Raw genomic sequence first — 23239 nt, 5'->3', positions numbered from 1 at the left:
AGGTCTGTGAATTTGGATAGGAAAAAAAAAATTACATCTTTATTTTCACTAACTGTATCTCTTTCAATGATATAAAAAGCATTATTATTAGAAGGGGTCAGAGAATTCACTAGGCTCCTAAAGGGGACTGTGATACTTGAAAAAGATTAAGAATCCCTAATCTAGTCCAACCTCTTTGATTTTACAGTAGAGAAACCAAGTCATAGGGAGCTTAAATGACTTCTCCTATGTCACCAGGGAATTAAAGTGATTTCCCTAATGTCAAACAGTGAGCAAATGGCAAAGCTAGGACTAAAACTCAGGCATCTTGACTATGGACTTTTCCCTGCTTCCTTGGGTAAGGATCATTTTCTCTTGGTCAACAGAGACCCCCATGTCAAGCAGTTAGTTCAAATAGTGACCTTCAAGTCATGACTGTTTCAGAAGTGGCTGATCTAGCAGCCTAACCCAACTAATTCTTCCAGAGCTTGAAAAACAACATGGCATTTGCAAAAGGGCCTTGGAACCCCAGACACTGTGTATATACATACATATATGCATATATACATACATACAGTTACATGAATAAAGGGAGAAGTTAGCTCCAATAAATATGAAATATTTAAGGCCTCCTTCATTTTTTTCTCAGAATTCTCCCTTTTACCTTTAGATGAAACTCAGTGCTACCATCCTAGTCCCATTTGGCCTTCTGAAACATCATTTCCACCTTACCGATAAGTTTTAAACACTCAAAAGATTGGTTAGTCCCTGTAATGGAGAGCCCACAAAGTTAACAGTGTTACTCTGGTACTACTAAATTTCCAAAATAGAAGTAATTATGATATTAAGTGAACTTCAAGGCCATACGGGGACTTTTTTGTTTGAGATGAAATCATCAATAATAATCAGATTTTCAAATGCCTCAACCTTTTCCACTGTCATGAGATTTGCTTGCGGTATATCTCATTGTGCCAGTGCAGGGAGAGAGGAGGAAGGATTGACCTTCGGACTCTCTATGAGAAGGACTTGGAAAGGAAGGCTTTAGGGAAGGGGGGTTGGGAAGTCACAGCAAAAATTCTTCTGGGAAATTAGGCACTTGAGCTGATAAAGAAATTGAGTTGAAAGAATCAAGAGTTATTTGATTTTGGGGAAGACTTACTATGTTATATGATGATGGAACATGAGTAAGCACTAGACCAGGAGCAAGACTGGAGTTCAAGTCTCATCTCATGTACTTCTTAGCTGAGTGACCCTGAGAATATCACTTCACCTCTCTCAGCCTCAGTTTCCTCATTTATAAAATGGGAATAATAACATCACTTACCTCATAAGGTTGTTGTGAGTATAAAATGAAGTAATATTTCTAAAATGTTTTGCAAACCTTAAAGTGCTGTAAGAACACGAGCTTTTATGATGTTGGTGCAGCAAGGTGGGTCAGTGGATAAAGCTCCATACCTGAAGTCAGGAAGATCTGAGTTCAAATCTGGCCTCACGTACTTAAAATCTGTGTGACCATGGGAAAGTCACTTAACTGCTGATTACGAGATCATAATAGCAACTACAGAGGCAACTAGATGGTGCAAAGGAGCCTGAAGTCAAGAAGATTCATCTTCCTGAGTTCAAATCCGAACTCAAACAACTATTAGCTGTGTGACCCTGGACAAGTCACTTAACCTTGTTTGCCTCAGTTTCCTCACCTGTAAAATGAGCTGCAGAAGGAAATGGCAAACCACTTTAGTATCTCTGCCACAAAAAAACCCAAATGGGGTCACAAAGATCAGACACAACTGAAACAAGTGAACAACTGCAATAGCACTGACCTCCCAGGGTTATTGTGAGGACCAAATGCGATAATAATTGTAAAGAGCTTGGCCCAGTGCCTAGGCACATTGTAAGTGCTACATAAATGCTAGCTATGATGATGATGTTGATGATGTTGAAACCAGGTTGTTTTTTACTTGTGAAGTCATGCAAAACATTTCCATATTAGCCATGTTGCAAAAAGAAAACAGACAAAAAATACAAGAAAATTAAACAAAGTAAAAAAGTATGTTTCAATCGGCATTCAGAGTTCTCTCTCTGTTGAGGCTAGTTTAAAAGGAGGGAATGTACTGCTAGACCTTGCAGAGCATTTTCACCACTCAGTTTTTATCTTTCCCCTCCAACAGAAACCCTGTCCCAGAGAAAGGAAAAAAGAGATTTGTTTCCCTTTCAGAATCTCTAATTTAAATGTCAGTTCCTAAAAGATATATAAGACAGCTATCCCAAGTCTCAGAGAGCACAAAAATTATACGTAGAGGCAACTGGACAAGAGAGAGTTGATCAGACCTCCGTTTTTGTTTTTTGTTGTTGTTGTTGTTGTTTTTGTTTTTTACTGGACTTGGATCTGTTCAGGATTTTATTAGACCCTCTAAATATAACATTACATGGAAAAATATATATGTGGGGGTAGGAAAAATGGAATGATGGCAAGGAAAAAGAATGACAAGGAGAACAGGGCAGAGTGAGAAGAACAAGAAAAGCAGGGGGAAAAGTGAAAAAGAAGTAAATAAAGGGCAAGGTGGATGAAATTATGTATGTACACACACACACACACAAATCACAGATAGAGAATGGGATAACGGAGGCAAAAGTTACCATTACATACAACAGAGAAGAAAGGAAGGGAAAGGCAATTGCAAAGAGAGGAGTGTATTGGTAGCAGAGTTGGAGATAAACAGCAAAAATAGCTGTTTGTGCATCAGTAAACAGTGAGATGAATGTCAACTACTTAGCTGCCTCTCACCAGCTTGAACCCAACAAGGATGCTTCTGGTCACTCATTAAATCACTCCCTGATGGAAGCTCTTCTTGTTCTTTGCCATGCTGGGTAACAGCAGTTTATGGGATGAGGAAGGACCAGAGGGGCAGGGAGCAGGATGCATGAATGAAAGTACATTGTTTTCTTACTGGGAGGTAGTTTCCTGCTAGTGCACAGTCTATGAAAACCAAGAGCAGACACAGAAAACAGGCTCATACAGAACCCGACTCAGTTTGTAAAAGACAAAAACAAGCTGAAGATGCTTGTGAATTCTGACAACTAAACAAGGCAGGGCAGGAGGCCAATTTAAAGAGACAGAACAACCATTGTCAAATGCAATAGAAGCTCTTCCAGACAGAAAGGCTTCATTCCAGGTCACTTTCTTTCCTCATTAGGATAAACTGAAGGAACCACCCTCTTAATCCAATCAGATCAATTAATTCATTTAAAAAATAAACTTGACCAGAAATATCCTCTAACAATGATCATATCAAATTTGTATTTAAATTGTGAATTCTCACAAAGAAGGGAGACTTAAGCAAAAAATCTTGTAACAATTAAACACATGATATGTTCTATGATTGCTGTTGTTAATCAGTCCTGCCTGACTCTTAGTGACCCCATAGAGCAGGGTACACCAGGCTCTTCTATCCTCCACTATCTCTAAAAGTTGGTCCAAGTTCATGTTCATTGTTTCCATGATACTCATCTCTCATCCTTTGCTGTCCCTGACTAGAAACATCCATAAGGCATTTCATTTTCATAAAATTTATGAGTCAGTACAATTCTGCAATCATTGGCACTTATTTGCACCTTACAGTATTCTTGGTTATCTGCACATAAATTTTTTTTTCACTTTTTTCCTTTTCTATTTTCTCTTCTCTCTTCCTCACCATTCCTCCCTTTAAAAAAAAAAAATAAGAAATCAACCCCCATCAACCACTTCTGCTCATAGAATTGCAAATTTGCTGCCTAAAGTAAATAACAAAAGTTAATTTGTATTTCCTAATGTGCAAATGGAAAACAGAGAAAGAGAGATCTTTTGCTCTAATCGTCAATCAATCCAAAAACATTTATTTTATCCCCAAGAAACATTTCCTTAAACACTTCTCTCTAAGGAATCTATTTTCAAGCAAGTGTGAGTGATTTGTGTTTAAAATTCTAAATAATTTTTAAATGATTTTTAAAGCTAAGGAAGTATTTTGTTCTCTGCACTCCTAACTTAAGAATGGCTGAGTTAAGTTTTCTTGGAAGTACAAATAAAGGATTCAGAAATGCCAAAGTAAAGTAAATTGGGAGAATTTGAATAAAGAGCTTGCCAAAGCTAATATTTCCACAAAAATTCACTGGATTGTTACCAGATGGAGGAGAAGTAAGCCATCTATCAAGCATCAATGGGCTAAAAAGTGTACATCCACGAATAGGATGAGTTAAGATCAGACAACTGATTGGTCTTCTAAACAATGCAGAATGCAAAGGCTCTCTGTCATCTGAATAGAGTTGTCTTGATTTAGTGAAGGTACCCGAGTCACTGGATACAACTATGAAACAACAACAGAAGAAAACACATCAACAGTGTTTATTGTGACATCAAACAGTGGTATGGGGACACTAAAAACACTGCAAAGGACAGATTTCTCATAAAAGCTTTCCTCGTTAGGTAAAAGGAAGCAACCTTCATTTGGAGGCCTCTTCATACCTCACTGATATGAACTGCAGGAGTTCTTAACCTGGGGCCTGTGAAATTCCTTTTCTAATAGACTGACTATTGTATCTCATTATCATTGGTTTCCTTTGTAAGCCTGTATATTTTATTTTTGTTGTTATTGTTCAGTTGTTTCAACTGTGTCCAACTCTTCATGATCCTATTTGGGGTTTTCTTGGCAAAGATACTGGAGGGTTTGCCATTTCCTTCTCTAGCTCATTTTTACAGAAGAAGAAACTGAGGCAAACAGGGTTAAGTGACTTGCCAAGAGTCACACAGCTAGTGAGTGTTTGAGGCCAGATTTGAACTCACACAGATGAGTTTTCTTGGCTGCAGGCCCAGCACTCTATCCACTCTATCACCTAGATGCCCTGATTTTTATTTTATGCTTTGAAAAAACATTCTTCTTGGCAAAGAATTGGAAATTGAGGGGATGCCCATCAATTGGGGAATGGCTGAACAAGCTGTGGTATATGAATGTAGTGGAATACTCTTATGCTATAAGAAATGATGAACAGGATAATTTCAAGAAAATCTAGAAAGACTAATATGAACCGATGCTGAGTGAAGTGACCAGAACTAGAACACTGTACATAGTAGCAACAACTATGATATGATATGATCAACTATGATAGACTTAACTCTTCTCAGCAATAAAATGATCTAAGCCAATTCCAAAAGACTCATGTAGAAAATGCTATCCATATCCAAAGAAAGAACTATGGAGTCTGGATGCAGATAGATGCATACTATTTTCACTTTTTTGTTTTTTTCTTTCTTGTGGTTTTCCCCTTTTGTTCTGATTCTTCTTCCATAACATGACTAATGTGGAAATATGTTTAATATGATTATACATGTATTCTTATATCAGATTGCTTGCTGTCTTGGGGAGGGGGGAAAGAAGGGAAGGTGACAGAAAATAGCTTGGAACCAAAAATCTTTTAAAAGTAAATGTTGAAAACAATCTTTACACGTAATTGGAAAAAATAAAATACTATCAAGGGGGAGAAAAAGAAAAGAAAAAACATTCTTCTGAAAAGGAGTCCAAAGGCTTCACCAGAGTTCCAAAGGCAGTTCGCTGATATGCAAGAAAGAGTGAAAAACCCATGATCTTTAATGCTAAAAAAGGTAGCTTTTTTGGGGAATTGTACAAAAAAAGTTACTAAACAGTAACTTTAATCCAATCATGCCACTACTAAGTAGGCCTATGCCCAAAAGAGATCAAGAAAAGAAAAAAAAGTCCTATTTGTACAAAAATATTCACAGAAACTCTTTTTGTGGTGGCCAGAAACAAAACAAAACAAACAAACAAACAACAACAACAAAAAACCCACACACAAAAAACCCTGAACACTAAAGATGCCCAAAAATTGAGAAATGGTTGTATAAGTTCCACAATTTATTTATGAAATGAAAGTATGTGAAAGTGCTTACTGTGCTGTAAGAAATAAGGAAATATATGATTTCAAAAAGACAAGGAAAGACATGAATTGATGCAAAATGAAGTGAGTAGAACCAAAGGAATACTTTATACTATTATGTCAATATTTAAAAATTGAGCAATTTTGAGGACTTCTATAAATTGATAAAAAGAAATGAAATGAGCAGATCCAGGAGAACAATGGATACAGTGACAAAAATACTGTAAAAATAAGAAACTCTGAAAGCTATAGTAACTATGATCAATATAATGACCACTCATGATTGCAGAGGATCTATGATGAAATATTCTATCCATTACAGAGGTGACAGATTTAGGGTACATAATGTATTACATATATTTTTATGTATAGCCATTGGAGGAATTTGTTTTGCCTGACTATGCTCATTTGTTACAAAAACTTTTCTTTTCTATTTTTTTTTAAAGAAGTAGGGAGTGGGTGAGAAGGAAAGAAAATAGATTTTTTTTTTTTTTAAGAGAGGTAGGAGGGGAATCCTACAGATGTTAAATGTCAAATATATTTTCAGATGAAAGTGTATTATTAATTTTGTTTAACTGTCTTATCTTGTTACAAAAGAACTCTCAAGAAGTGGGAGTAATCTGTGTATGTATATAATTTAAAAAAGAAAACACAACAATAAAACAGAAAGTGACCAAAAAAAAAAAAAAAGAAAGAAAAGAAAAAAGAAAATATAGTTCTTTCATATGATGTGGATGCTTAAAGCTTAGAATTATGAAAGTTTCTACCTATTACCCTGCAGGGGTTTCACGTTGGTAAGAAATGTCCTCAGGATGCAGAAAAGTATTTACAATATATTTATTATAAAATAGGATTGTTTCTGTATCTCATGACAAAGTATTTGATTTACCTTTGCTTTTGCCATTTATCTCTTTCTAAATGTCTCTTGATCTTAACATAAAGTCAGCCCTAGGCCCCTGGAGAGTTTGGATTGAGTTTCTGCCCTCTATCTTTTGCCTAAATTAAGGGCTAAATAAATTAAAACCATTGAATTGGAGGGGTCTTTAGACCTCTTTGTTGTAAAGCCCATAAAAAAGTTGACTACTGTGACTCATTTTAAAGTGCCTTCTTTTTTCTTTCTTTCTTTCTTTCTTTTTTTTTTTTGCAAGGCAATAGGGTTAGGTGACTTGCCCAGGGTCATTTATTTTTTATTTCTATGACCTTTGTAATGATTGTATAAGGATACATATTTATCTCTTGGAATTCTGTGAATGCAAGCACTATCTTAATTCTGGGGAATGTAAATGACTTGAAATTGTTTGATAGAAAAATATATAACATGCCTGCACATATTTGAACAGAAGTATATTAATAATTTAGACCTTTCTTCTCTTATAAAGAACTTTATATTTTAGAAGTTCTTAACTATAAAATCTGAATTAGCATTCATATATAGCCTCTCCAGAAAAAAAAGCAATAAGCAACTCCATAGGCCGGGATCCTTATTTGAGAGAACCACCCAGGGCCTTCTTCCTAGCTTAGCCCAGGACCTGGCACAATTATAAGCCCTTAATAAATGTTTTTTGACTGATGAGTGACACAATGACAAGAAAATTTAGAGGCAGAATTCATGTACAGATTAATTGGCTACTATCCTATTTATCTACATTCTTTTAATTGGTTCTTAATTCCTTTGGTTTAAAAACTGAAAGGAGCTGAAAAGGACTCCCCTTGTTTTCCTAATTATAACTTCACAGGTTAGTGTTTACCTGGGCCCAAACGGCCCCTGGGATCATAAGTAATATACTCCACATCTCTGTTTTCAGTCAACCCACAATAAACACAGAAACATTGCCAATGATATCTTCTAATTTTATATTCTATAAGCTCCTTGAGGGCAGAGACCATTCCATTTTTATCTTCATATTCCCAACACCTGGCATAATGTTTGGCACACAGAAGGGGCTTAATAAATGCTTACAAACTGATGGACTGATTTCAATACCATTTCCTCATCCCCCTGATTCAATTATTATATATCAATTATTATATATCAAAGGTCTCCAAGCATAGATCCAGAAACAAAGATGACAGATGATATCTTAGTAGCTACCAAAGGATATCTTTGAATCTCCAAAAGAGAACTTTTTTTTAAAAATCAATCCTCTATGGACAGATTTCAGTTTATTAAGTAGATTAGTTTCTCATTCTTTCAACAAATGTATACTGAGCACATATTTTTGATCTGCATTATAGGAAATAGTTGGGTATTTTAACTGGCACACAGTATCCTTTGTGGTAGAACCAACAAAGTTTGGCTCCTCCTAAAATGCCCCAAAATCATTACACTACCCACAGTCCAATGTCACACTTGAAAACTTGAAAATCTGTATCTTCTCACAAGGCAGAATGGTATAGTGGTTACAGCTGTACTTGGAGTTAGGAAGATTGGGATTCAGATTCTGCCTCTGCCACTTATTAGGTTGGTGGTCCTGGAAGTCACAACTTCACTGAGCCTCAAACAACTCACTCAGATATATCCAAGTCATAGATAGAGTGATAAACTTCATTGATGGAAAGAGTTTCCACATCCATGAAATCATGGAGTCTTAATGTATTGAATTTCTCAAAATGAATGCTAATAACATGTTGCTTTCTATTGGAATATGCATAATATAACATATACGTACATGCATATGCATATACATAGATGAAAAGACAACTTCTAACACATAGAAGAGATGAGACTTTTCCTGTTCAAAACAGGAAAGCAGGGAAGACACTATTTGAGCTGCTGTATGATCACCCCAATATGGATGCAAATGTTTAAGACAGCAGCATCATATCCAATTCCAGCCGACTATAAAGAATAGTTTGATAATTGACAGGTAATAGGGGCAGCTAGGTGACGCAGTGGACAGAGCACTGGCCCTTAAGTCAGGAGGACCGAGTTCAAATCTGGCCTCAGACCAAACATTTGACACTTAGTAGCTGTGTGACCCTGAGCAAGTCACTTAACCCCAAATGCCTTAAAAAAAAAAAAAAGCTAATTGACAGGTAAGTTGTATGTGGGTTTTCTCCTCTTTTCTCTTCTCTAGCGAGTCACTAGTTAACACTCCTTTGGAGACGCCTTCGTTGTCAAATATAGGAATTCACAAAGAGGATCCTTAGTAGCAGTGAGTAACCCTAATTTGCCTCTCATTCTAGACAGGAATCCCTCCTTCAATATTCCTGATGGGATGTCAACCACCTCTGTGTTCTCTCCATCTATAAATTATCTTTTATTATACTTAACTACCCAATACCAAGACTGCTTGAAGAGTGATCATCATTCAGGCACAGAGACTATGATGCCTTAGAAAGATCAGGCAATCCTTCAGCGTTCTAGGCACCTTTAAAGACTAACAGGCAGAAGAGAAGGTGCTGACCAGCAATGACAGAAGGGGTTTGATCACCTAAGAATTCTCTGTACGAGTGAAATCATAGATCTAATCTCTTTCTGTGTACTTAACCACACACAGGCTATATCTCCCGACCAGAATGCAACTCACCTTGTCTTACACATAATTTTTTTAAACTGAAATAGAATTTAAGGAGCATTACTACACAGCCTCAAGGAGACAAACTCAAGCCCAAATAGATAAAATCTAACTAGAGAACTAAATCATCCAAACAGTCTTTTCTTTTTTTGGGTAGGCATTGGGGTTAAGTGACTTGCCCAAGGTCACACAGCTAGTAAGTGTCAAATGTCTGAGGCCAAATTTGAACTCAAGTCCTCCTGACTCCAGAGCCAGTGCTCTATCCACTGCGCCACCTAGCTGCCCCCCAAATAGTCTTAAATTAGGCTCTGAATATAATAGCTTCAATTAGTCTTCCAGTATAAAATATGCTAGTCAGATCTATTATTTTGCCAGAATAACTCCTCTCACCTAGAGTTATGCATGGCGCTAGATTGCTTTCCTCTGAAATATATCTGATCCACTAGATAAGAGCCACTTGGCTCTGTGCCTGATGGACTGTGTCCAATTCAAACTTTGTTATCTTCCAGTACCTATGATGCTATACACCCTCCCCTAACTCATTTCCTACCTGAAAGCAACTACCACTTGTGCCTGCTCCCTACTCTGGCCGTGTCCCAAACCAGCAGTTTCGTTCCCAGCATGTTTCCAATATGGTGATCTTTCGTTCCTAGCTTACGTTGCTTCAGTTCTGGGGAAGCAAACTTCCCTAACTGAAAATGCATCACATGCCTCCTTGGATATGCACTGTTCTTCATGCAGTGGAGATCATATTTCATTTCTTACCATATGATCCCTAAGATGATTCATTTATATCTTGAAGAATAACAAAAAGTCTGATTAGCTTAGTGAACACAATAATAAGTTAGCCAGAATGACCTCTAGCTCCCTTTCAAATATAATCACAGTGTTTCTACACTAGTAGTGCCCGCTGATAGTAAGCACCAATGAATAATACAATCTTAGATTTGTAAAGGGTCTCAAAAAATCACCCAGGCTAGCTCATATTTGAACAGGAATTTTCTCTACGACATCTGCATGATTAGACTGGAAGCTTGAGATCAGTGACTGTCTTTGGACCTTTTTTGTATCCCTAGTGCTTAGCAGAGTGCCTGGAACATAATAGGTGTATAATAGCAGGTTAGGATTGCATGGATAAAAGCAATGGCTTACAAGTGTCAGGACTACTCCTGACCATCATATGCTGTGCACAATGCTTGCCCCACTGTGACTTTCTTTTAAATGTTTAGAGGGACCTTGGAGGTCCTCTAGTCCAGCCCCCACAATTTACAGATGAGGAAACAGAGTTCTTGGGGAGGTTAAGTTACTTGCTCAGAGACTGAGGCAGGTTAATCTGATTACTAACTCTCTATCTACTACACTATGCTGCCACTCATAGCAACTACTGTTGCTGTCATGTGCCCTCTTGCTCCAAAAAGGGAGCCCATTCAAAGCTTGGATCCAGAAGTTGAGAGTTGGATAACCTAATAATTAGCTTCAAGGAAAAAAAAGGGAAAGCTCTGTTCCCTGAAATGTACTCCCAATTTGACCAACTGTTTTCATATGTTTGCATCACAGACCAATAACTTCACTGTTACTAAAAAGTGCAGGTAACTCAGCACATCTGAGTTACCCCATCACCACTACTGGAAAAGTTATCAAAGAAAGAACTAATAAACTGAATACTGCATGTTCACATCCACTGAGTATGTTATCAATTGGGGAATGACTCATATTCTTATAGATTTAGTATGTTTAGAATTGGTTTACATATATATATGGATACACACACACACACACTTGTGTCTAATGGTAGCCCCCTCTAGGGTGGGAAGGAAGGGAGAAAAAAAGGAAGAAAAAAAGAACATTACATGATAACTTTATTACATATTTAAAAAGAATAGCAAGTTGTACATAATAGATTGACAGCTTCATGTACAACCTTTTTTTTCTATTCTACTATGTTACAGAAATGCTTATTTTATTTAAGTTCAGAATAAAACTAATTTAAAAAAAGTGTAACTGTTCCTTTTGTTAACGTGCCATTATTATGTGGCAGCGGGCAGTGGGGTGATGACTGCCCACTATTATAGACAGTGGTGAGTGGGTAGATGGGTATGTGTAATGCTTAAACATATTTCCAAGCTTAGTTTAATTTACCTTTGGTAGACACGCTCTTCACTGTGGTTCAATCCATCCCGAGGTTCTCATTAAATAGTAATGTTTCATTGTAAATGATCAATCTCACCAGGTTTTCTCCACCACCTCCTCCCTCTAAATAATTAAAGGGCTGAATATTACAGTCCAGCCCACCAATGACTTCACTTCTTGAGTAATAGCTGTTCATTATTGGCTTCTTTTGCTTATAAAACATTTGGTCTTATTCTGGCACTTTATGGTAATAGTGATAGGGGTTGGACCAGAGATTTCACTGATAAAATGAACCCTCTAGTGGGGAAACCTTCTGTACTAATGCAAGTCAGTAATGTCTCTTCAAATTATGGTTTTGGAGAGTTTCTAGGGCACAGGAGGGTCACAACAGCCATTGTCTGTAAGTGGTGGGACTAGAACCCAGGTCTACCTGTTCTCTATCTGCTATGTTTGACTGCCTCTTGAATATCTGATGATAGCTTATTTCACGTAATTGTCTCTTCTAAGGATTCTTCATTAAAAGCTCATCTGGTGGGTGGAAGGTGATGGTAGTGATTGTGGGAGTTGGATATGTGCCAATTTTCTAGGTTATTTCTAGATCTGCTTAATATTCTTTCATTTTTTTCATAGAATCTTGACAGATAAAGAGAGATCGATATTTCTTTATGGCTGTACAAACTTGTCTGAACACATTTAATTATGTTCATATTTAAGTGCTGATTTTTAATCCTTGAAATACCACAAGGCCAACCACAATCACTCTTTGCTCCTTTGTTATTTTACAACATTCAAGAAGAAATGAAGGCATTTCATTAGATTGGTTATCTTTTCCTGGGGGAAAAATTATTGTGTCACTCATTCTTTATTATTAATTGTCTATTGGCCACTTCCAGCTGGATGTCCTATAGGTATCTCAAACAATATGTCCAAAACAGAACTCATCATCTTTCCTCACAAACCCACTCTTCCTAACTTCCCTATTACTGTTACATCAACAGCATGCTTCCAGTAACCCAGGCTTACAATCTCAATGTCATCCACAACTCATCACTCTAACCCAACAAAATATTATCTCCACATCTCTCCTATAGGTCCTCTTCTCTCCATTTGCATAATGACCACCCAGGTCAGGTTCTCATCACCTCTCACTTGGACTACTGAAAAAACAGTTGGTCTCCCTGACTCAAGTTGCTTCCTATACACTCACCAAAGTGATTTTCCTAACATACAGGTCTGACTCACTCCCTTACTTGATAAACTCCAATGGCTCCCTATTACCATTAGGTTCAAAGATAAATTTCTGCATATAGCATTTAAAGTTTTCCACAATTTGGCCCCTTCCTACCTTTACAGCATTACATATTATTCTCCTCACGTAATCCCACACATATCCCTCACAATAGCCCACACATACTGAGCTTCTTACTGTTCCTTATCTTTGATGCTCTATCTCTAGTCTCTGGACTCTTCAGTAAGCGTCCACTATGCCTGGAATGATCTTTCCCCTCACTTCCACCTCTTAAAATCCCTGACTTGCTTCAAGATTCACCTCAAGAGTTGCCTTTTGCAGTAGAGTCTTTTCCAGTGTCCCAGCTACCAGTGCTTTGCCCTATACAGTTACCTTAGATCTACTATGCAGGTACCTTGTAATTTAAAAAATATATATGTGTGTATGTATATACGTGTACATAATGTATATATACACACGTATATACATATACACAAATACATACATATATATGTGGTCTTGTTCATCAGAATTCAAGTTTCTTGAATGTATTTTTTTTTTTTTTTTGGTATCCTTAGTGCTTAGCATAGCACCTGGCATAAGTGCTAGGTGAGAGTTTAATAAATGATAAAACAAACAATAATTAATTTAATTATTTAATGAAATCAATAAAACTAATAAAATAATAATTGCTAGGAATTAATAACATAAATAATGAGATCTTTAAAGAATTTTTTAAAAAATAAAAGGTAAGAGCTTCATAAATGCTTGATGATTAATTGATTCTGGTCAATTTCCAACCCACAATTTTTCCTGAAGAGATTTTTTAGCACCATTAATCACATCCCTCTGTTTTGTGAAGAAAATATTATTTCTACATAATGTTCTATGGTGAGAAAAAATTATTTGAATTGGACCTAAGGCATCAACCAGATCATAATTATTTACATAGGTTCTTAAACCTATGTGCCAGGTACTGTACCAAATGCTAAAGATATAAGAACAAACAATGAAGCAATCTCTATTCCCAAGGAACTTAAATTTTGCCAGGGGACAAACACATACACACGAATATTGTTGTTCAGTCATTTTCAGTTGTGTCCAACTCTTCATGACCCCATTTGGGTTTTCTTGGCAAAGACACTAGAGTGGTTTGCCATTTCCTTCTCCAGCTCATTTTCCAAATGAAGAAAGTGAGGCAAACAGGGTCAAGTGACTTGCCCAGGGTCACACAACCATTAAATGTCTGAGGTCAGACTTCAACTTAGGAAGATGAATCTTTCTGATATCACACTCTGTCTACTGCACCACCTAGATGCTCATATGTAAATATATGCAAAATAAATAGAAAGCACTCCCTCTGGGTTATGCCAACACTTCACCCCCAATTAGAATTTATATTTATGGGATGAGTAACAGCTATTACCTTGCATATTAAGGGTATCCTGCTGGGTTTTGTTGTTGTTCAGTTGTGTCCCACAATGCTTTTTTTTTTTTTTTGGAGAGGCAATGGGGTTAAGTGACTTACTTGCTCAGGGTCACATAGCTCATAAGTACCAGAGCTCAAATTTGAACTAAGGTCTTCCTGACTCCATGCCTGGTGCTCTATCCACTGTGCCACCTAGCTACACTTCGGGTACCTACTCCAAAAATTATAAATCACAAGTACTTCTGGATGCTTTCCATTAACAGTCAACCAGTGTACACAATTAGCATTAAGCAAAATATATTTACTAAGACAGCACAGTTTAAAAAATAGCAGTAAAACACTCCCTACAGAAATCTTGAGCATTCTTTTCCACAAATACACACAGCATCTGTGAGAAGAGCGGGCTGCAATTTAGAGCTCAGTGATAGTGAGGCGCACACACACATTAGGAACACCATGTGCCCAAGGCAACTTACAAGTCTGGCCCTGCAGGGTCTTGATGTCCTTTCACTTCTCACAGAGTCCTCACACTGTCCCTGCCTGGGGAGCAGTGTCTATGCTGGGTATGTTGTTCAGCTGGTTTCCCAGGGTCGGCTTCTCTGCACAGTTCTACTACCAGCTGAAAAAGCTAGCTCTTGAGTTAATAATTGGCTTTCTTCTTTGCCAACAGAGGTTCAGCTCCCTGAGGCTGCTTCCAGCCTTAAGGGATTGTTCTTCTGTATCTGTTCCTGTCTGGAAAGTGTCTCTTTTGCCTCGACTGAGTCTGACACTCTCAAACTCACCCTCCAACTGCTAGATGAGGGAGTTTCCTTCTAGGGGAGTGTCTACAGTTCCAGACACCACTGCATAGGACACAAGGAGGGGAAAAAAAAAAAATCCCCTCTTTCGCTTCACCACAGTGGTTGAATGAATGCCTCAAGATTGGTCCCAGCCTGTATCTTTCAACGGTCATCTGTATGTAAAGCCTATCTATCGTTCTTTGTCCAATGGTATCATTCCCTTCTGACTCAAACAGGTGTATTCATGACTTAATAAGAAGGGCAGGGGCAGCTAGGTGGCACAGTGGATAGAGTACTGGCCCTGGACTCGGGAGGACCTGAGTTCAAATCCAGCCTCAGACACATAACACTTACTAGCTGTATGACCCTGGGCAAGTCACTTAACCCCACTGCCTGGCCAAAAAAAAAAAAAAATGGGCAAACTTATGTAGGAGGGGACTAGAAGTAGAAGTTGCTATACACAATGTTCTCTTGGTTTGCCTCACTTCACTCTTCATCATTTCATGCAAGTCTTTCCATGCCTTTCTAGGATCATTAAGCTCATCATTTCTTAAAACAGTAGCATTGTATCACAACGATACACCACAGAAAGTTGTACAGAGTAGATTTGCAGTTTCATGAGCAATAATCTTTTTTATCGTACTGTGTTAAATGGAAATCCTTGTTTTGTTCTGTGAATTGAAAATAAAATAAATTAAAAAACAAAAAGAAGTGAAAGGACGAAGGATAGGATAGGGGTTAGCAGGGAAAGCCTTCTACAGAAGGCGGGATTTAAGCAGAATCATGACGAAAGCGAGGGAAACAGGTGGAGGTGAGGAAGGAAAGAAGAGCATTCCTCGCATGAGGGACAGCGAGGACAAATACAGTCAGTTTGAAAAAAATGTTAAAATTGTTTTTACACATAATTGGGTAAAAAAATAAAATATTAAATTAAAGAAAATAAAAAAACAAATGCACAGTCAGGAGATATAGCATTATATTTCAGGAACAGCAACTGGGTAAGTAGAGCTGAATCACAGAATGTTTATAGAGAAGCAAAGTATAAGACATCTGAAGAGAAAAAAGGGTGCTAAGTTATGAAAGATCTAAATATAACAGAGGATTTTATATTTGATCGTGGAGGTAAGAGAGAACCAGTGGACTTTAATAAAGGGACAGGGAGAAGGTGACATGGTCAGATTGCATTTATGGAAGATAATTTTGGTAAGTAAGTAGAGAAGGGACTGGAATGCAGACAGACTTAAGGGAAAGAGGCCATCTAGAAGACTACAGCAATGGTCCAAGCCCAAGGGGATGAGGGCCTACATGGGGGCGGAGGGAGTGTTGGAAAAGTAAATATATACAGATGTGACAACAGATTAGGTGTTAGGAGTGAACGAAGATGAAGAGCTGAAAATGACACCAAGGTTAAAGGCCACGGTGGCAGGGAAGAGGATGGTGGTGATCTCTATAATATATAAGTTAATAAGTTCTACTTTGGATAGATTGAGTTTGAGAATCATTTGCATAGAGATATTAGTTGAACTCTGGGGAGCTAATGAGATCATGAAATGAGAGGGGGAAAAGAGAAGACAGAGTCAACTAACTATAAAGAAAATGTAGGAAAAAAAGGGGGTCTGAGATAGCACCTCAGGGATCATTCAAAATAAGTGTGATCTAGCATGCTCTGGATGATGAACCAGCAAAAGAAAGGGAGAAGCAACAGAATCATAGGTAGGAGAACCAGGAAAGAATAGGGTCATGAAGATCCAATCCAATAAACATTTATTAAGTGCTAACTATCTGCCAGGAACAATGTGCTAAGTGCTGGGGATACAGTTAATAAATAAGTACAGTCCCTGGCCTCAAGAAGCTTACAATCTAATTGGGGAGACAACATGGAGGCATGAGGGGATGGGGCAAAGGAATAGGGAATAGACCAAGGGGGTTGGTGGCCTGGGGTCATCTTGATCCATGGAGTTGTGAAACCAGGCAGAGCAGCAGATACAGAATGGAGTGAGCCCCAAAAGTCCAGTTACTGCCCCCTATAAGGGAAGGCAGTGGGAAGAGTTCAGTACTCTAACCTCCAGTCACAGGGGAGAGGAGGCTAAGGGGGGTAGTGTCACTCAAGGCTTGAGTTGGTAGCATGGATATGAGATTAGAGGTGATGAGAGGGAGACCTTGTTCCACTGGAGTTGAAAAGAGGCAGAGCAGCAGATTCAGAGAGAGGAGAGAGTATCCAGCATGACAGGAGGTTCAGCAGGGTCAAATGCTGCAGTCAGGAAAAGAAAAATGAGGGCTGAGAAAATCACCATCATATTTGACAATAAAGATGTTAATGGTAACTCTGTAGAGAGTGGTTACAGTTGAATGATGAGGTGAGAAACCAACTGCAAAAGACTGAGGAGTACTGGAGAAAAGGGAGTGAAGGCAACATAGACAACTCTTAAGAGTTTGGCTGAGACCAGGAGGACAGGTACATGCTCCAAGATGGAAGGGGATGGTAGGTTTCAGTGAGGGCAGTTTGGTGGTGCAGTGGACAGAGCTCCAGGCCTCGAGTCAGGAAGACTTGAGTTCAAATCCAGCCTCAGACACTTACTAGCTGTGTGACCCTGAGCATGTCACTTAACCCTGTTTGCCTCAGTTTCCTCATCTGTGAAATAAGCTGAAGAAGGAAAAGGCAAAACAGTCCAGTATCTTTACCAAGAAAATCCCAAATGGGGTCACAAAGAGTCATACACAACTGAACAACAACAGATTTAGGGAAGGTTTTTTGTTTTGTTTTATTTTAAGAATGAGGGAGACAAGAAAGAAAGCAGTAAAGAAGAAACCGGTAGAAAGGGAGAGACAAAATTAGGGAGGGATGACTGAGATCGCAAGAACACAGGACTGGCTAAGATCAAGGGAACAAAAGAGAGGGGCAGTTCTGGGGTGAGGAGAAGGACTTAAACTATCAGAAAGTGGAGGAAAAGAACAGAGAATGAAGGGTGATGTTAAGGGGCATTAAGAAGAAAAGAGGAGATTTGTGAGCTTGTGGAGAATGGCCTCAATTTTCTTCTCAAAGTAAGAGTCAAGGTACTAGACTGTCAGGGTTAGGAGCAAGGTGTAGAAAGACAGAGGAGAGAAGATTTAGAATTGTTTTTAAAAGAGAAGGGTGATATAGGGGTTCAATGAGGAAAGAATAGAAAGATCAGCTGTCTCAGTGAGGGTCCAACTGAGGTGGTAGATGGTAGAAATAATTCAGGGCTGGAGTTTGGCAAAGAATGAAGACAAAGAGGTCATGGGTCTGCAAGTAGATGACAGTATGTAACCAAGCTGGTTAACTATAGGTAGAGATTGGGAAAACAGGAAAATGAAGTCTAAGTAGAGGGTAATGACCTAAGAAAATACTGAGGAATGGAGGGACTGCAGGTCTCCATGAAGAGAGGTGAGAGATAAGGAAAAGGGAAATGATGATAGGAGGGCATGGTCAGATAATATCAGAGTTTGAAGGAGCTTCAACATGAATGTTTAAGTCACCCAGTTTAAGGACAGGAGTTGGGGAGGAGAAGAAGGCAGTGAGGAATCTTGAAATCTGAGTAATTGAAATATAACTGAATTATACATACAATATTGTTCTAAGTTAAAGGTTCTTAAGCTTTGAACTTGTGACTCTGTTTTACAGATATTTTTATAACCTTTATATAATTGTTTTTTTTAATTTTATAATTTAAAAATACTCTGAGAAGGGACCTACAAACTTCATCAGACTGTGAAAGAGCAGTCCAAAATACAAAAAAGGCTAAGAATTCCTGTTTTAAGGTAAGAATAAGAAGAGAAGATGGCATGGAGATGAGGGCTTTGTGAATGACCCCCTGAAGGGGAGTGAGGTAAAATAATCCTGGATGAGAGTTGGGACTCCCAGAGAGTTAGTTGTAAAGGACCTTGAATCTTTTTCCAACACAAAGGGAAAGATAGGTTGGGAAAGGTCCCAAGATAGGCTGCTTGAGATCTGAAGGAGCCAAAGCAATCAGAACAGTAAGAAAGCATTAAAAGCAGGAACTGATGAGGACATAGCCATGAAAAACTATAAACAGGCTCTGTGTCCAGAGCAGAGAAGAGATCAGGAAATGTCTGTGGGAAGGAGGCAGGCTGTAATGCCAAGTCAAAGTTTGGGTTGTTTTTAACAAGAGCAGCTTTGACCTGAAGTACACCTGGCAATGAATCATCAGTCAATGAGTGCCTTGACCTAGGTGGCTTCTAAAGCCCCCTCCCAGTTCTAATTCTATAATCCTTGGAAGGAAGGAAGAAGGAGAAAAGGAGGAAAAAAGTGAAGATAGGAAAGCCAGGAAAGAATCTCTTCTAATACTTTTTTTTTTAAATGTTCCTGCTCCTCTCAAGGGCCTAGGCAAGTATAATCATGCATCATTCATACATGGTTTACTGAAAACTTACAGAATGAAGTTTAAATGATCTGTCTCTGCCCCCAGACACAAAAAGTGCTGGAGAAATTCAGTCCAGAACTCTGATTCAAAACATTTTTGTGACATGCCCTTGCTATTTTAATAAAAAATGATGATGATGATAAGAGTCATAGTTATTTAAAACAAAAGCTAGAATTAACATAGCAGTTTATGATTTTCAAAATGCTTTACATGTGTTATCTCATGTGAATCTCACAATAATCCAGGGAGGTGGATGCTATTATGACACTCATATTTTACAGATGAGGAAACTGAGGTACAGAAAGGTTAAGTGACTTGCCCAGAGTCACACAGTAAGTGCTTGAGGCAGGATTTGAATTTAGGTCTTCCTGACTCCAGGCACAATTCTCTAACCACTGAGCCACCTTAGCCATTCACCTATCATTTTAATACCTAGCCATTTAATAAAACAGATTACAGGTCCATGAACTGTATGTAACCCCAGGTTCTATTTCCAAGTAACAACCACCATTTAAAAAATATCTTTCCAAAAATTGCTTTTCCACTGAAGACAACTGACATAGATAAAATAGACACATCATTTTAAATTACAAAAATGTTAAATGATTTTCTTAAGCAACTATAAAAGCACTTTAAATTAACATCAATCCATCTGAACAAATGAGAACACTCAAGCTCATACATTATATATAACTGAGTTATCGCCTGAGTTTAAATATTTCCTATTCTGAACTACTCTTCTATTTTTCATGGAACTTACAAGAACAGACACAAGAGACATTCTAATTACTTCACTGATCTTAGTCTGAGAATTTGAAAATGATTAAAACTTACTGTGTATTCTGGTCCCAGAATTTCATTTGGAGGAAAGAAGTGTGGAGGGGGAGAAAAAGAGAGATGACATGATAAATGTCATTACTTCCACTTAATACAAACTATATAACCAATAAATACACCAGTAAATTATAATGACAAAAAAAGTATGAAGAAAACCACCCCCTCCCAATTATGTTAAGTGACCAGACCACCAAAATTGCTCTTGGAATGCTTTCACATGCAAAATTAATAATGACAGTTCTCTTGGTTGGACAGACAAGGGGATCAGATTCAATTAATCTGTGGCCAGCTAAACACCAAAAGACTAACTAAAATCAGAGTGTGAACCTAGAGCTCAGGTGAAAAGTGTTGGTAAAGAACAGAAGAGCCGACGTCAGAGAAATTTCTGGAGTTCAATTTTTAAGTGGAAAAAGATTGTCCATTGACTAAGGAAAAGTTTGTTCTACTGGTACCAGAGTTATGGCAGCCTGGGTCATTTCATAAGGGAAAGAACTGATCCTTCTTCTTTTAGCATGGAAACTCCTTCTACCTGTAATTTATAGATTTAAAGAGTTCCCTGGGAGCACTGAGAAGTTAAATTACTTGCCCATGGTCACACAGAATGTGTCAGAAGCAGGACTAGAACTCATACGTTCCTATTCGAAGGCTAGTTCTCTATCCTCTATCCTAAGCAGCCTCTCTCTAACTACTCATTTCTTCCACAATTTCTGGGAGAATGCTGAGTATATAATATACATTCAAATTCTTCCAGAATGAATCTATGTTACTTCACCTGGAGCAAGAAGTAGAATTTTCTGCATAATCAGATTACAAGGGAAATTTTTGTGCTAGTGAACTTTTTGGACTTCCATGGACAATTTATATGTTTGTTTGTGAAAGACATTTACTCCATGACATATTAGAATAGGGATGAAGGTAGAGTAGTGGCAAAGAAACAACAATGGATTTTAAATCAGAAGCCCTGCACTCAAATCACTGCTCTGTTGCTTACTAACTATGGGACTTTGGGCATGTCATTTTGACTTTTTGGGACTCAGTTTCCTCATCTGTAAAATGGAATGGTGAGCGAGATGGTTTCGATGGTCTCTTCTAGGTTTAGATTTTATGATCCTAAGATGGACTAATTTAATATTCTTTTTTTTTCTTTCTTCTCCTTAGCGACTAGTAAAGGTAAATGCTATTGAGAAATGACATCATCTAAAAATTGGAAGGCAATAATAATACTAATAATAGTAGCTGATATTTGTAAAGCATTTTAGAATTTACCAAGTCCTTTAGATAAGTTATTTCATTTTATTCTCTTAACTTTTTAAGAGATACACACACACACACACACACATAATTATGCTTCTATGGGAATAAATAGTCCCATGCCTAGACCAGTGATCTCCACACTGTTTTCATCTTGTACCTCATCAGCAAATCATATTTTATCATATACCCCCAATTTTTTCTGTCTTTTTTGTAGTCTAGATCTACAATTTTTTCACTGTATGAAACAACTAGTATGGAAACTCCTTCCACCTGTAATTTATAAATTTAAAGAGTTTCCTTGGGGCACTGGGAGGTTAAGTAACTTGCACAGTTACACAGAATATAAGTCAGAAGCAGGACGAGAACCCACATCTTCCCGATTCCAAGGCTAACCTTCTACCCTTACTACCTATACCTACCGCTAGTATATTTCTCCCAGAAGTTGTGCAAGAAATAAGAACAGAGAGAGGGAGCTTAGAGTGTATAAATCATATGGATGTGCTACTCTGCTATTATAAGACACACAAGAAGAAAAAGTTTATGAGATAAATATGAAATAAATAATATTTAAAAATTTTTTAAGAATGATTCTTTTTAGTGAGAGCAATGTGATTAAATGTGCTTCAATATTTGAGAAAAATCTCTATGTGTATACCGGAGGATAGGGCAAACTTGTAAATAATAATGGTTTGTTAGTAATTAATGATTCAGTTAATTTGATCAATGTAGCTAGCCAGCTAAACAGATGAATTTCTTTTTTTAGCTACTTTTTTATTAGAAGATATATAATGTAACAATCTCTGTAACATAAAATATCTTGGGTTATAACAGCCACAGCACAATGGCTTTAAAACACAAATCATTTTTATCTATATGTAGACATTATCATGCACAATGCAAAAACAAGGAAAATGAACTGCCTCTTGTTTCAATTCAGCAGAAAGTTTTCCATCTAAATGCATTCTGCTTTATGAGCTTGCTTAATCGATAGGGTCATACTTTAATTTCCTATTGCTTGGATACTTTAGTTGTGTTTTCATGTGAGTATATGGTACATCAAGAAAAGCACTTTGGCTGGACTGTAGAGCGTAAGGAAGGAAACTGATGTATAAAAAAATTGGAAATGAGCCAAATTCTGAAGGGTATTAAATGCTAAATAGAAGTTTGTATTTGCTCCTTAAAGTCAACAGGGAGACATTCGACACTTACTAGGTGTGTGACCCTGGGCAAGTAACCTAATCCCATTGTCTAGCCAAAAGCAAAAAAAGAAAGAAAGAAAGAAAGAAAGTCAACAGGGAGACACTGGAGTTTCTTGAGTAGGGGTGACAAGGTCAGGCTTGTGTTTCAGGAAATTTGTTTTGTATGGAAGATAGTTTGGGGTGTGTCTTGAGACAAGGAGACTAAATAGGAAACCATTGAAAGGGTACAGGGCAAAAGTGATGCCTAAATTAGAGTGGTCGCTGCGGGAGTAGAGAGAAGGGAAAGAGATGTTATGTGGATAAGAAATGACAATGTTTGGCAAGTGACTGGATTGGTGGTGGGGTAAGTGAAGGTGAGGAGTATGAGATGATGCTGAGGTTATAAACTTGAGTGACTAGGAGGATGAGGGTACATGGGACCGATGCAGGAAAGGTCAGATGACGGTTGAGTTTGAAAAGAAAGATAACAGCCCATGTGCCCAAGCTCCTCTGGTGCAATTTGTTCTGTACAACCTCAAAATGGGTAGTGTATGTGTAATCAATAAGCATTTATGAAGC

General features: G+C 37.8%; 1 protein-coding gene across 14 annotated transcripts in view; it reads right to left on the bottom strand.

The window, feature by feature from the left end:
- Window positions 1-23239, bottom strand: part of PITPNC1 (phosphatidylinositol transfer protein cytoplasmic 1) — a 358377-nt gene that overhangs the window by 166734 nt on the left and 168404 nt on the right. For 7 of the 14 annotated variants that reach the window (XM_027872641.1, XM_027872650.1, XM_027872636.1 and 4 more), the window contains exon 4: window positions 20226-20233. The exons of the other annotated variants lie outside the window; for them this stretch is intronic. In XM_027872641.1, coding sequence (XP_027728442.1) covers window positions 20226-20233 — 8 coding nt within the window. The remainder of the gene's footprint in view (window positions 1-20225; window positions 20234-23239) is intronic. 14 annotated transcript variants of the gene reach the window in all.

Source organism: Vombatus ursinus, unplaced genomic scaffold (genome assembly GCF_900497805.2).
Source record: "Vombatus ursinus unplaced genomic scaffold, bare-nosed wombat genome assembly UNPS02014801.1, whole genome shotgun sequence".
In the NCBI taxonomy this organism is placed as follows: Eukaryota; Metazoa; Chordata; class Mammalia; order Diprotodontia; family Vombatidae; genus Vombatus; species Vombatus ursinus.
The sequence above is the reverse complement of the archived record's forward strand: the minus strand, read 5'-3'. Positions and strand labels throughout refer to the sequence as shown.